Genomic DNA, 15,665 nt, shown 5'->3' with positions numbered 1-15,665 from the left:
TGATAGTCAATCTTCAGGATTATTACATTTATTTAAATAATTAATTATTGCATAGTTTTTCATTTCTACATAGTTAGTAAGAACACTGAGTTTGTGCTGTTTGCACTCAAGATTTTGTGAATTTTGTGTGAACTTGCTTATAAATTATGATTTCTGTGTGGATGACGATGAGTTTATTGATTAAGTGTTAATTGTCAGTATCCTGTAGTGCTTTTTTTAATTGCATTTTTTTCCCTATCACATGTTCATCATAAATTAGGCATCATTCAAAAGCTTTAACCTAAAAATTTATCCTGTGAAATGCATTTTAGAACTGGACATGGAAACGGTACTTTTAAACCTTTTAGCAGATCAATTTTTGTGATATCAACTTCAAATTTGGAGCACAACTTGGTTAGACAGCTTTGATTTTCTAGCAAATTTTAGACTAAATTATTTGGTAAAAAATATGTTTTTGGTAACACTTTAGTTGTCACTATTAACTAGTTGCTTATTAGCATGCATATTACTAGAATATTGGCTGTTTATTAGTACTTATAAAACACTTTTTAATGCCTTTTTCTTTTTCTGACCATATTCTTTAATCCTACCCAATTCCTAAGTTAAGCTTTTTTTGGTAAGTTGAATCGGTCCGGCAGAAGCTAGATATTTTACTTGTTAAATATGGATGTTTTTCTTACACAAATGCATCGCTTCACATCAGAAGGCCTTTATTAACCCCTCAGAGCCGTGTGGAGTACGTTTTGCTTTGGATGGAAGCACTTTCTTGAGCTTTATACTCATTGGTCTCGTTCACTGTCATTATAAAGCTCAGATGTGTTGGGGTATTTATTAATATATCTCTGTGTTCATCAGAAAGAAGAAAGTCATATACACCTAGGATGGCTTGAGGGTGAGTAAAGCTTGGGGTAATTTTCATTTTAAATTGAACTAATCCTTTAACAGCTACCTTACTAATTATTAATAAGCAGTAATTTGGAGTTTGAGGTGCAATTTGTAGTTAATAGTGAGAAATGAACACTAATCTAAAGTGTAACCATATTTTGAATAAAATAATGTTAAGATCATTTTTTGAAGTGCTTTCACTTCTGCAATAAACTGAGATAAAAAGAAGAGACCAATTTTAGGTCTGTGTTTCAAAGTATTCATAAATTACGACCATTTAAGTTCAGATCTGTGCTCAAAAAGACAGGTTAATAATTCATAGTGTCTGAATGTTTCCACTCAAAACTCCAGAACAGAAGAAATGCTGCTTCACTTTCTTTTATGTAGTGTGTGTGTGTGTGTGTGTGTGTGTGTGTGTGTGTGTGTGTGTGTGTGTGTGTGTGTGTGTGTGTGTGTGTGTGTGTGTGTGTGTGTGTGTGTGTGTGTGTGTGTGTGTGTGTGTGTGTGTGTGTGTGTGTGTGTGTGTGTGTGTGACATATCAGGACACAAATGTGTATAATGACATGGGTATAACATAGGTATTTCAAGGACAAGGTGACTTATGTGGACATTACTCCATGTCTCCACTTTTCAAAAGGCTTATAAATCACACAGAATGAGTGATTTTGTGAGAAAGTAAAAGTGTGCACAGTTTCCTGTGATGGTTAGGTTTAGGGGTAGGGGTAGTGTAGGGGGATAGAAAATACAGTTTGTACAGTATAAAAACCATTACGCCTATGAAATGTCCCCAAAATTCACAAAAACAAACGTGTGTGTGTGAGAGAGAGAGAGAGCTTTTACAATGTTATTCAATTGTGATGTAAGTTGTGCTTCCTTTTGGTCATGATCCAAGAACCTTCAGTGTCTGAAGCTGACCAGCGAGAGAGAGACGGAGAGAGAGAGACGGGTGGGGGGGGCTCTTATCTCAGGCCTGCAGGCACTTTTTTTACTCTTATCAACATCACCATATTGTACAAGTACATCCTCCTGTCCAGCAGAGAGAGGAAATCTCTCTCTCTCTCTCTCTCTCTCTCTCTCTCGCACACTCTCTCGTCCAATACTAGTTCAGCTCAACTGGTGTCCCACTAGAGCACCATGTCTGTTGCTGATGGGAGGGGGTACGGGCGCATGGGCACATGTGCATCACTTTTACATCAGCGCATGTTCCAGTCGTCTGTCATTCCTGCAGTGAGGTCATCGCTCTGTGTCGCAGCCGCATCTCTAAACTTCACTCAATGCTGGAGAAACTGGTGGAGAACAGCGCTCAGGAACGGGAAGGAAGTGCAAGTAGAGCGAGTGTGTGATCGCTTTGCAGACGGCGTGGACACCGAGACACGTTGACTACAGAGAAAGTGACCGCAAACACGGTGAGTGACCAGCGAGATCTCGCGTGCAGCTCTTCATCACGCTTTCTGTTCGATTTGATGCATGGGTCATTCTTCAAACGCACTGCTGACGGTCTGAATAACTTCATAGAGAATCTTGACTATGAAACGGGGATTTTTTTTTTTTTTGATTGTCCTGGAACTTTTTTGATAAGAAAGTTCCTGAAAACTGACATGGACATCAAAGGCTCGACAACAGACACGGACGTTTGGAAGAAATGTCGGAAGAACGCTTGGAAGAAACGTGACCTGTGAAGAGTGAAATATGTGAATGTGAATGACCTTCTGGAAACACATGGAGCTTCTTAGAGAGTGTTTGTAGTAAAATCTTCGGTTTATAGACGTCAGGCATTATGAGAAATAGTTTGTTAATCTGGACAGAAAGAGGAACCGAATGTAAGGAATAGCAGTCAATGTTTAAAAGAGGGAAGAACCGTGTATTGAATCGCTCTGTGTTTGTGAGGCGTTTCATTGACCATGTCTGTCATATAGCGATCGACCCATCGATCAATCAGTGACTGACGTTAGTACTGATCTCTGGACAGCTGGATGACTCACAGATGATTTACGCATGCATTTGGAAACAACACAACACGGATAGCAGCTGTTCCTGATGATCTCAGAAAGGCAATTAATGACAGATTAGTCGTTTTGGCCGAGATCATCAGAAAGACTAAATTTTTAACAGTGAATCCCTCTTAATGTTTGTCACTCCTGATCTCATAATCGAGCAATGTTTGTTTGTCATTCAGGACTTGTACCCCTTATTTAGTTTTTATTTCTCACTCCTCAGGTGAGCTTTCAGCGTCAAATAAACAAGTTGAGTTCAGTTCTGTTCACAATGGGATGAAACACTCACAAGTGGAGTGACACCGAATTCACCCACAGTGTGAACGCGACTCTTAAGGCCCCATTTATTAATCACCAAGGACTTTTCCGGAAAATCTTGCTCCTGGTGGCGGATGCAAACTTTGTTTTGGCCTGATATTGTTCACAACTTCAACACATCATAATGTGATTTCTTCAGAAGCTCTTGCCTTTTGTAAAATCAAACTGCCTGTTTTGTTGTTTCAGACCCAAACAGATGTGACCTCTACAATGAAAAGAATCTGAGATCATCAGGAGAACTCAACAGTCTCGGGTCATGATGGAGAAAAACGAGTCGCCCGTCTCGCCCTCCTCAGCATCTCCATCTGTCCTCCAGCGTGTCAGTCCTGCTCGCACAGGCTCTCCTGAAGCTAATGTGACTCGTGATGCAGACACAATTGCTGCCGCAACTGAACCCGAGGCTACTGGAGCTGAGACGGATCCGACGACACCTCCCCGGCGAAGTCCCCCAGCCGCATCCACAGTCTCCAGCAGCTCATCCTGCTCGACGTCCATCCCTCCCAACATCCCGGTCATCAGCCTGGCTCACAGCAAACCCCCCTTGCCACCTCTCCCCATGCTGGCGACCCCGCTGACAGCCCTGCACCCCGCACCGAACCTCCCGCACGGCCCTGCAGAGCTGCGGCTGGCCCAACTGTCCTCGCTGTCCGGCGCTGGACCCCCCACTGCCCTCCTGCCTCCACCCTTCCTGCAGACGCACCCCTTCATCAGCAGGTGAGACGCTCGGACGGAACCGATAATTATTACTACTCTTTCAACAAGAAAGAGTGACTTAAAGAGATAGTTCACCCAACTCTCACACTCATGTCTTTTCCATATCTTCAGAACACATATGAAGACCTTTCTGATGAAATCTGAGAGGTTTCTGCTACACAACTAGCATTTTGATGCTTCAAAAAGTTCAAAGTAATCCATATGAATTTAACAGCTTAGTCCAAATTTTCTGTTTGCTTGACGCGTGAGAGAACCAATGAGGTTCATTCTCATGTTATGCAGCACGTTTGAGCTTCAGCAAGAGGTTTGTTTACATTCATCAAGTAGGTTCGGTTGAGCTTCTGGGGCATATTCTTCGTACGTCGCTAACTCACTTCGGTTCGGTTCTTCGACGCTCATCCTGGACTTGCTGTCATAGCAACAGGTCCGTAAGCTCAAACCTGCTCGGGAGCAGGCTTATTTCATGTAAACAGGATTAGATTGCATCTTTTTAAGCGGAGGTGATGCTTAAAGTCTGTCCCAGTCACTGCTACTTTCCTACAAGAGTACCCTAATGTAAACCAGGGATAATATGATTTAAAAATAAATTTGCAAATAATTCTATAATGCCGTGTAGTGTCATAATATAGACACCGACAGTTTTACTCTTTGAGAGATTCGTTCGTGAGGGAATAATTACAAAATATTTTTTATTGGAGTCTTACACACGGTGTACAGATGTCTATGCCATACATGCATTTGTGCATTTGAACCGCGACAGATATTATGGGAGTGGCTTGATGAAGCGCAGGAGATGCAGATAACTTGATCTTGACCCTTAAGAAATTTTAATTAATGCTGTCAAATATGCTTCAAAGGTAAATTAGTTGCTAATTACAACATTGAAATAAAAAAATTGCCTGTACAAATACTAGAAATTGTGAATATAGCCTAAATAATTGGGTAATCCATGTAAAATAAAAAAAGTGTACATTTCATTTATCTATTATAACATTTATGTCGTTCTTCTGTCATTTATTCGCTTGGCTGTTTACTTATAAATGTCTAGAAATTCGCCAAGTTTTTCGTCAGGTGTCTTTTCTAATTCTATGATGTCATTACATTGCCGTCTTGACTCCAGCCAATCGCTGCATTGCTGATCGTGGTTCGTGTATCGATACATCTGCCCTTTTCATGAAACACGAGAAAACGCTGTGATCTTAGACAACTTAATCCAGATATTTTAATCCAATCTGGCTAATTTGGTTCTTCAAACGAATTTGCAGAGTTCAGTTATCACGATTAGAAGATCTGGCAGCTGTCAAATCATCTAAGATGTATTAAGCGAGGTACGAAGAATATGCCCCTTTTTGGTTTACTGATGAATGTTTATATGTGAATAAAAGCCTAAATTAAATCATATAAAGTGATCGAATCTCTTCAGAAAATTTGGAATAAACCACCCAATTCATTAGTTTTACAATCTCTTTATGAACGTTTTGAAGCGTCATAGTGTCAACGGAGGAACAGAAATCTCAAATTTCATCTTCATTTGTGTTCCGAAGATGAACGAAAGTCTTATAGGTTTGGAACGAAATGAGTTTAATTAATGACAAAATTTTCATTTTGGGGTGAAAAATCCCTTTCCCTTTAATTGCTCAACTTAGGTTCCCAATCCTGGTCTTGGAGCATCCACAGCACATTTTAGATGTCTCCCTAATCAAACACCCCCGATTCAACTGATCAGCTTGTTAGCAAAGACTCCCAATATCTCAAATGTGTGTGTTAGATAAGAGAGACATCAAAATGTGCAGTGTAGAGGGGACTCCAGAGATTCTGGGCTGTTGGAAGTTTTTCTTCAGCAGTTTGCAGGTGAAAGTGGTGCATCTGATCAACAAGACATGTGCCTTAATAGCAAAGGTCGTGTTGAGCATCAAAGTAATGAACAAACTCATCTCATGTTCTCTTGTAGACCAGATACTTGCTAATCTTTCACCCCTTTAGTCTCAGCTTTGATCTCTAGTCAGATCTATTTGAGCTGTTTGGCAGTAATGAGGACAGAATGGCAGGCGTCACGTTTGTCCAATCAGTGAAAGAAATTGCTTTTATAGATTTCTTTTCCTCAAGCTCTGTTTTCTCCTTTTCCCTCAGCTCTTTCCTCGGACCATCTGGAAGCTTTGGGATCTTCAGTAATGCTCGTGTGAAGAGACGCCCGTCCGCACACTTCGAACTGGATCTCAATGACGGTACATCATTTAATTCATGGATGTGTTTAACTGTAAAACATCATCATAAATGAACCCGATGCTCCATGTTCTCCTTCAGGTCCTCCTCAGAAGTTGGCTCGACGCGTCTTCACCAACAGCCGTGAGCGCTGGCGGCAGCAGAACGTAAACGGCGCTTTTTCTGAGCTTCGTAAACTCATCCCGACACACCCGCCCGACAAGAAGCTCAGCAAGAACGAGATACTGCGACTCGCCATGAAGTACATCAACTTCCTCGTCCAGCTGCTGAACGACCAGACGAGCGATCAGGCGTGTAAAAGCACGACGGACGGTGTGGCAGAGGGTCAGGATGGGAGGAAAGACGAAAGCGAGGATTTGGGAAACGGCAGCTCACCGTCTTGCAAAAACAGAGACTCCATGGACTCCATGATGGCGTCGTCTGGCTCCAGCTGCTACGGCGACACGGACAGCGAGGAGAGCTCGGGTCCTCGAACCTGCGGCATTGAGACGAAACATAGCGGGATCACAGAGAAGGTTCAGGAACAGATACTAGCGGTCACAGCAAGCAGTTACCAGCGGTGACCAATACCAACCACAAACTGGAGACAACGGATGGGTGTTCAACCCTTAACGCGACTAAACTCTTAATGAAATCATCGACCCTTTGTGTTGAATGACAGCGAATTCATTGTTAACTTCATGGCTTGTGTTCCTGGTCCATGTTTCATGTGTCACATAATGCTTCACGTCTGTCACTTCTCCATTTAATTTCCTCTCACTGATATTTCGAGGAGCTGTAGCACACAGCCGCTCAGACAGGGAATAAATAGTCTGTGGGTTCTTTGTGTCAGACGGCAACATGCGATCACGGGTACCTCAAACTTCACATTTACCACAGTCTCGAGCACTCTGACTGGATTATTTAATATTGTGTTGATCTTTTGACTCTTTCCTGCAAAATGGAGACTAACGAGCCTGTAGAAGAGCTAATGATGGCAGCTCACATCCATGTTCTCACTCTGATTTCAGTGTGTTCTAGATTCTCTGTCTTAGTCCAAATGTTTGGATGGTGTGAAGCTTTGTTATCCTCCTCAGTTTGGAATTGAACTGATCTTGGTCTGAATAAAATACAGTTTCAGATTTCTCTCTCTCATTTTCACTTCCTAATAAACACAGGAAGTTTTTAGGAATAGTGTAAGATAATGAAGAGCAAAGGATGAGCATTATATGTGTTACTGACCCACAGACAATGATGAGAAAAGTAGTTTTGTGGCAGAAGCTGGCTAAATTGGTGTTACATCTGTAACAGAACACAAAATACACAAACACACACTGAACTTTATTCAGATTGAATGTGATTGGCTGGTTTTACATTTCTTCAGAGGGTAAAGTATCATGGCTACCATAGTAAAGAGCCACAGGTGTTTGTCTGTCTGGAAATTGTTTACAAGGTCCTTGAGGATATAGTGAGTGCTTTTTGGGAATGAAAAATGACAGTTTTTGATCAAGTTTTCAAGGTTAGTAACATAATTTGAGGCTGCTTTGTCTTGTTGCTTTGTTAATGTCAGTGTAACGTCCAAAAAAGTTATTTTACATATACTATGTTGTCTTGACTAAAGTTGAATTATGTTATGTTGTATGTGATCCACTCGCTCAAAAAGGGTCAAGGATGTGGATCAACACAGGTGTTCACATTTCCTGAACCCTCAGGTCTTTTTACTAGTGTATGGTCAGTTATTGGTTTTAAAAAATATAGCTATATATCGGCCAATGGGGTAAGAAAAATATACTTAATTCAAAGCAAAATTTGTTTATTTATCAGACCCCATTGGCAGATTTGTTTTGTTTGTTTTAAGCATAAACTCTACTTTTTTTCAGGAAACAAGACTTAATATTTTAAGTCATGTTGCTTCTTGATTTAAGAATGTTTCAATATTTGTACTGGAAAACAAATCAAAATACTTAGGAAGAAAAATATATTTGGTAAAAGATTACGATGCATTAATTTTTAAAACAAGGATGTAACACTTTTTTAACAGTGTCATTGTTACAAATGTTACACGTAGTTACTATAGTAATAACAGTAAATTATGCATAGTTGCATGCAACTAACCCTAAACCAAACCCTAATCTTACCCCTATAGTAAGTACATGTAGTTACTTAATATTCCTCAGTACTTAAATGTATAATTACACTGCTATTTTCCATAAAAAAAAAAAAAAAAGAATAGTCGATTTTGATTTCATGGCGACTGTAAGCAATGCTTTAAAGAGTCACTTGCTTACTAACACAACTGATGCTGTAAAATGTTTTTATTTATTTTATTTTTTACTTTATTGCATGTAGCAGAGGGTCCGTGGCCGATGTTGGGGCTTCGAGTCGTTCTCGAGGGTAGACGTGTCTCTTGCACTTATTGTGTCCCTCGGCCAGTCGTCCGGAGCAGATGGGACGTCCTCTGGCTCTTGTGTGATTAGGATTTTCCAAGATTTTTCATCATAGACTGCTGGGACAGGAAAATCATTTTGTTTTTAAAAAAAAAAGCCCGTCCTGTAGCCGGATGCAGTTTATCCATGACAGAATCGTGAGAATCCGAGCGGGATGGAAAAGCTGTGACGCTGTTCAGCCGTGTTGTGCTGTTTTTCCCACTGCAGTTGTGGCAGCGGCTGTGTGTATGTGTGGGGTCAGAGGTCATCTGTGGGTATCTGCTGGGGGTTTGACTGCATCTCGTCTCTCTCGTCGTATCAGGTGTCCAGGAAGCACCTACAGTTGCTGCTGTCTCATCGCCAGCCAACCGACTTCCTGACATGGACCGCGCTGTTATAAAAAGGTGGGAAGAATGAAAAAGTGAAAATCATCCTCCTCATTTCTGCCCATCCGCCAAACACACACACTCACTCCTGTGGACCGCATGGCAGGAAGGGAAACTTGCGTAACGCTTGGTTGAATGACATGCCACAAACGCCCGTGTGGGCCTCAGGACGCCGTGTGTCACATGATGAGACACGCTCGCATAGTTCAGGGATACGCAAGGACTTTGCAGCGAGTGTTTCCCGTCTCTATGCGCTCTAATACCGAGGCCTCTGGGGGGGCAGAGGACTGGTGTGAGACACTGAGATAAAACCCCCTGATGCCCCTGGAGCAGGGCATTATGGGTACCACACCCTCTTGTTGGCACTGCGCTCGGCCACCTGCACGATTTCATCATGCCTGCAGTGGTTGCTGTGGTTATGACATCCCTGATGACACTGAGCACTTCCTCTGGCCAAGGTCACACACACACACACACACACACACAGTACACTCTGACACAGGGTTACCCAACCGGTGATTCATGACATTCTGACACAAATGCCATTTTTTTGTGTAAACTTCAAGAAAAATACTCTTAAAGAGGTCATATGATGTTGTAAAAGTTCATTATTTTGTTTATTGGATGAATAGGTTACCATGTTTTAATGTTCAAAAAACATTATTTTTCACATACTGTACATTAATGCAGTACCTACAAAGGTTTACTACAAAAGCCCCTCCTTCTGAAAAGCTCAGAGTGCTCTGATTGGCCAGCTGACCTGGTGCGCTGTGATTGGCCAAACTCCTCAAGCGTGTGTTGGAAATGTAACACCTATTTCAATTGTAAACACAGTTAAAATACACCAGCCAAATGTTTGGACATAGGTGACTGAATTATGTTTTATGTAACTGAAATGGGTGAACATCAACATTGGGATGCAAAGTTCGAAAGCATCACAGGATACAGGATAAAGTTGAGAGAATGTCAATCTGTCTGAAGAAAGTAGAAAGGAGTTTTTATCTATCATTTTCTTTTTTGATCACTACATAACCCCCCTTTTAATTTAATTTAATAAATATATATTTTAATCAATATATATGAAGTGTGGTCAGCTGGATTAGGAGAAGTGATGACGTATCACTTGTTCACATTAATAGTTGTATTACAATATAAATATTATTGCATTGTCAGGATGGAATACATCTAGTGATAAATTACAGTGTCGCTTTTTTCTTCTCAAGAAACAGAAAATTATATAATTTATGGTTACAGAAAAGAAAGAAATGCAGTGAACAGTTTATTTGTTCTTGTGTTCATGAAGCTGCTGGTGAAGAATCAGCTGAAAACATTTAAACTCAACCTAAAAGATGAATACGCAGCACATATATTGAGTTTGTACAGATTTAGCTGACATGATGCAAGAAACCACAAACGTGGGAATGATTTTACAGTTCACAGAGCACATCAAACTGTCCGTCTATTTCTGGAATCACTCTGTTTTCTGTTTAATGAATCTCCGTCTTCCGACCTCAGTGACCACAGAGCCCACCGCTGCCCCTACAGCGCCCCCTACAGCTCCTGCGAGGAACACGCCTAGCGCCGCTCCAGCCAGAGCCCCCACGGCCAGCAGCTTCGGCACCCGTCTCGCACCCGAGCTCGTCCTCTCCCACATGGAATGGAGCAGCGACGGAGCCGGCGCAGCCGAGACCAGGCAGTTGCTCTTCTCCACTGTGGAAATCACTTCCTCCTCTTCCTCTGTCTCTCTCAAAGCGTCCAGAGTGCGAGACGGGTTTGGTCTGTCTCTCCTGATGGTCTTGACCTCCTCCTGATTTTGCCTGTAGAGTGAGCAGCTGTAGAAACTTCCTCCGCCCTCCTTCACAGTCTGCTGCACCTTCTCCAGCAGCTCCTTCACACTGCTGCTTTGACGTGACTTTGACTGTAGGACGTGATAGCGGTCGCCGCATCTCTGCACCAGCTCCAGCATCTCAGGCCGTCGGGAACTGATGTACGCCTCCACCTCCTCCACGCCTGCCGCTCCCTCCGGCAGCAGCTCTGAGCGTGTGAAGAGGACGATTGTGTGCCGGCGGACGGCGTCAAGTCCGAATGCACCCTCCAGCGCTCTCAGGGCCAGCATCTCGGAGTGAGTGGGCCGGTCGACAGGGACACAGAACAGGAACACGTGAGGGCCTGGAGCCGACAGGGCCACACATGAGGAAATCTGAGCTTTCACCTCCTCAGGAGATCTCTCTGACTGAAACCAGTCCGGTGTATCAACCACAGTTACCTGAAGGAGACAGAAATGAGGTTTAAGCACATCAATCCTCTTCAGCTTCAGAATGTGAAGTTTTTATTTCCAGCAATCAGAGTAAGGACTCAATCACGGTAAGAGGTTTTTACAACACGAACAACAGTGATACTGACCTGTGTGTCCTCCACGAGCGCTCTGGCCTTCACACACTGCTGAGCTGCCGCTCTGACATCCTCTCCATGCAGCTCAAACTCCTCACGCCCCAGAATGATGTTCCCGGCCGCACTCTTCCCAGAACCACGGTGACCCAGCAGAACCATTCTCAGCTCAGGTATTGAAGAATCGTTCAGAAGATCAGAGGAGGAATATGAGGATGATGGTGATACAGAAGAGAGAGTTTCTAAGTCATCCGAAACCTTCTTAAAACTGTGATGGACTAGAATGAGAAACAAAGCAAATGTATTAGTATCAGGACATGCTCAGCCATAAAACAGGTGAAAAAAATGGGACCTGAACCAGACGATTACAGACTAGAATATCACAGAGACTCTTTTCATGCCAGACAGGAAGAAAACACTCTAGATGTGAGTCAATGTTATGAACCTACTTGTGTTGGTGAAGCTCTGGCTGTACTGGACCTCTGGCACCTCTATCATCTGACTGAGAATGGCTCCCTCTAGAGTTAAACATGAATACAACATCTCATATATGAGCATCATTTCAAACAAACATTTCTTTAGTCATCAAATTGGCATCAACATATCTTCTTTGCATTAGTTTTTGTCTGACTAGATTGATTAGTTCAGGGATGTCCAATCCTGCTTCTCGAGGGCAACTTTCCTGCAGAGTTTGACTCCAACACACCTGTCTGAAATTTCCAGTGATCCTGAACACCTTGATTAACTGGTTTAAGTGTGTTAAACTGAGACTGGATCTAAACTCTGCTGGAAGGAGGCCCTTCAGGAGCTTGATTGGAAGCTTCTGGATTAGTTTCGTGCATTTGTTCTGGTTTATTTCCTTTATTACCTTTGGTGAGTTTGAAACTTGGGCTTCTCTCCAGCAGTGTGTGTTGGTTGTGTGTTTCCTCATACTCCCGCTGCTGTGACTGAAGTCCATTGATCAGGTGTTTCTCAATCATTCCACCACTTACTGTTTTCTCTGTGTGTTTGTCAAATGTGTTGATTTGTGTTTGTTTTCCTCTGATGCCTCCATTCCACATCGTGTCTCTTGCTGCACTGAGCTTCATCTCTGTTTTCAACTCCTCCTTGTCCTCTCTGACGTCTTTCTCACGTGTCTCCTCATCTTTGAGTAGGTGAAATCCTCCATTCCTCTGTATCATCTGCTCCACCTGTGACACAAGAAACTAGGTAAACATGTCTCAAAATAATACAATTTGCACTTTGACATAAAACACTATCACATCCATTAAAGCGTGACCTCTACACTGTCAGAAAAAAAGGTACGGCGCTGTCACTGGGGCTGCATCCTAAGGTACAAAAGTGAAAAGCTGCATCTTTGTACCTTACTTACCCCTAAATGGTGCATATTAGTACCTTAAAGGTACATATTAGTACCTTTTTACCTTTGTACCTTAGAGTACAGCCCCAGTGACAGCACTGTACTTTTTTTTCTGACAGTGTAAGATCATCTAAGATGAGTCCTTTCTTTTATTTCACCATCAAACATGTTACTGTCTAGATATAAATGTGTTCAATACACAACATAAATGTGTTCAAGAACATATTTGGTCTTGCCATGGACTCGGGTGCATTTGGACTTGGCCTTGACTTCAAACTGATCAATGGGGAGTCCACTTTCAAATACTAAAACACTACAGATATGTTTTGTGGTCTGTGCCGACTTGTGCATATGATCCGCTCTATTCTATCTTGTCTATGGACTGGAGCATTGCTGCAAAACTAGACTTCATTCACCCCAAATCAGGAGAGTCCAAACCTGCTCCTGGGGGGTCACGGTCCTGCAGAGTTCAGCTCCAATCCTAATGAAACCCATCTGAACCAGCTAATCCGACTTCAGACTAAATAGAAACTTTGAGGCAAGTGAGTTGGAACTAAACTTTGCAGGACAGAGGCCCCCCAGGAGCAGGATTTGACACTCCTGCCCCAAAGGAACACATATATTCACTGTCTGAATCATTCAGACCCTCTTTCGATCTCTGTCTTGACCAAGACACAACCTACTCTGGTCTCAGCCTGGACTCAGACTTGAATGAACTAGTCTCAACTATGACACTGCCATGATAAAAATCTGTTCTATCTTCACCCACATTTTGCCGCTTTCAGTTTTGATTGTACTGCCCCAACAAATGCATCTGATCTGAGTTCTGGTAAAGGATAGCGTGGTCGGTCAGTCAGTCCTAGAGATCAGAACTGAAAACCAAATCAGAATAGACCAGAGCTGCACTTCCAAAAGCATTGTAAGCACAAGTAGATTGTAAAGATCATCCGTGGCAATGGTTTCTACTATGTACTTAGGCCACAGTTCCTCAAATCCGGTTCTGGAGGGCCACTGTCCTCCAAAGTTTAGCTCAAACCCTGATCAATCTCAACTAATTGTAATTTTCTAGCAAATCTGAAGATCTTGATTTGCTTGGTAAGGTGTCTTTTGATTGGGGTTGAAGCTAAACTCTGTAGGGCAATGACCCTCCAGGGCCGGATTTGAGGAACCCTGACAGGCTTACAATGCTTTTGGGAAGCGCAGCCCAGGGGTGTCCAATCCTGCTCCTTGAGGGCCACGTTCATGCAGAGTTTGGCTCTAACACACCTGTCTGGAAGTAGTGATCCTAAAGACCTTGATTAGCTGGTTCAGGTGTGTTTAAACTCTGCTCTTGCTCTTTAGGAGCAGGACTGGACACCCCTGGAAGAGACCACAATCAACCATAGACGGCCAATCAGCTTTCAGTCTGACAACTGTAGCCCCACCCCCAGCGCCTCACCGTCTCCATTAGAGTGACGACCTGCTGTCTGTCATCTGGTCTGCGGTTATTGATCACATGGCAGCGGCCGCGACACCTCCTCACCACCTCCTGCAGCCCCTCCTCCTTCCTGAGGTAGTCATCTAGACTTCGGCCCATCAGGTAATCTCCACAAGTGAGCAGCACTAGTGTGTGACCCAGCACCGACTGCCCAAACATGCGCTCCAGCTGATCTGGGATGCGCCGCTCCACCTCCGTAAACTCCCCGATGGGAATGAGAAAGAGGAAGACGAAGGGTCCGGATGCACTCAAGCTGAGGGACCGCCGGGTCTCCTCCTGGATGTCGGCTTCCAACTCCTTGCCCCGCCAGTACCAGCGAGGGGTTTCCGCAATGCACAGCCTCCGGCCCTCTGACAGTCCTCGCCGTATCTGACTCACACGTGTAGAGGCCGGGGGTTCCAGACCCAAACTCTGACCCAGCAAGGTGTCTGTTGTCAGGGTCTTTCCACAGCCGATGCTGCCAACCAAAACCAAACACAGCTCAGAGAGGGAGCCCCGAGGACCGATACCCTGCTCCGCAGAAACTGAAAGACAGAGACAGAACAAAAATCATTCTCATTCATCCCTCCCACAGCTGCTCACTCCCATACGACTGTATTTTCTTATGGGTGCTCTACGCATTAGTTTGAGCCAATCACTTGATGTCATGTGACTATTGACTATTGGATGTGGTAAAATTACATCAAGGCAACACTTATTGATTGATAACATCACAAGAACACAGTGTCAAAGTTTTAGTAGTGATGTCACTGACAGCAGACGGGACACATAAGAGCATCACACACTTTGAGCCACCAGGAACAATCAGACACTGATAAAACCACAAGAAGACGAGGAAATATTAGTGACATTGTACATTTTATGAAGGTTCAGAATCTCACCTCAAGTTTCAGACTCTATTTTTAGGTTTAAGTGATTAATATCTTTTGTTGAATCTAAGTCCTCAGACATGCCCACATACGAGACACCTGTCGGTCCAGTTACACGACATTCAGCAGAACACACACGCACACTCACGCATTAGTAATAGAAATTATAAATTAAATAGATAATTAATCTAGTGTGTTTCTCCTCAATGTCATTAAATATTTTAAAAACATTTAATACAGTTACTCATTTAATGAAATTAGTCATTTAAAACCGCTCACTGCACTGCAGGGTAACATGAACATAAGAGAAAGAATGTGAATTTACAGTCTTACCCTGATTAGAGATATCCATATATGTGTGTGTGTCAGGTAGGTCAGTGTCTGTCCGGCTGTCTCTTAATCTTGCTCTCTCCTGATCTTGGTATGAAGAGTCTCCCTGTGTCTTCTCTCATGTCCCTTCAGAGATGCGCCACACCCCTGATCTCCTCACCTGCAGTTGGGGTGGAGGAATGATTGCGCGGCATGCATGTGAATCACTGATGCAGCCACACCCAGAACAACTGGTTTGCTGGGGTTCAATTTTTTAGGTTTGACTAGCTGGCTTCCCACTCTAACCAGCTGAAAAACTGAAACCCCCTCTAAAACC

General features: G+C 43.1%; 3 protein-coding genes across 3 annotated transcripts; 1 reads left to right on the top strand and 2 right to left on the bottom strand.

Moving 5' to 3' along the window:
• Window positions 1-1,879: 1,879 nt before the first annotated feature.
• On the top strand, window positions 1,880-7,902 carry lyl1 (LYL1 basic helix-loop-helix family member). Its single transcript, XM_067374575.1, has 4 exons — window positions 1,880-2,291; window positions 3,384-3,911; window positions 6,042-6,136; window positions 6,216-7,902. The coding sequence occupies exons 2-4, from the start codon at window positions 3,454-3,456 to the stop codon at window positions 6,695-6,697; spliced, it is 1,035 nt and encodes a 344-aa protein (XP_067230676.1). The 5' UTR covers window positions 1,880-2,291; window positions 3,384-3,453; the 3' UTR covers window positions 6,698-7,902.
• A 2,120-nt stretch (window positions 7,903-10,022) lies between these two features.
• LOC137011407 (GTPase IMAP family member 9) lies at window positions 10,023-11,825 on the bottom strand. Its single transcript, XM_067374240.1, has 3 exons — window positions 11,763-11,825; window positions 11,329-11,591; window positions 10,023-11,191 (listed from the first exon to the last, which is right to left on the bottom strand). The coding sequence occupies exons 1-3, from the start codon at window positions 11,809-11,811 to the stop codon at window positions 10,397-10,399; spliced, it is 1,107 nt and encodes a 368-aa protein (XP_067230341.1). The 5' UTR covers window positions 11,812-11,825; the 3' UTR covers window positions 10,023-10,396.
• A 264-nt stretch (window positions 11,826-12,089) lies between these two features.
• Window positions 12,090-15,543, bottom strand: LOC137011406 (GTPase IMAP family member 7-like). The gene is made up of 3 exons (XM_067374239.1): window positions 15,510-15,543; window positions 14,112-14,674; window positions 12,090-12,503 (listed from the first exon to the last, which is right to left on the bottom strand). The coding sequence occupies exons 1-3, from the start codon at window positions 15,541-15,543 to the stop codon at window positions 12,090-12,092; spliced, it is 1,011 nt and encodes a 336-aa protein (XP_067230340.1).
• Between the last annotated feature and the right edge of the window lie 122 nt (window positions 15,544-15,665).

Source organism: Chanodichthys erythropterus, chromosome 21 (genome assembly GCF_024489055.1).
Source record: "Chanodichthys erythropterus isolate Z2021 chromosome 21, ASM2448905v1, whole genome shotgun sequence".
In the NCBI taxonomy this organism is placed as follows: domain Eukaryota; kingdom Metazoa; phylum Chordata; class Actinopteri; order Cypriniformes; family Xenocyprididae; genus Chanodichthys; species Chanodichthys erythropterus.
This window is presented reverse-complemented; position numbering and strand designations above follow the sequence as displayed.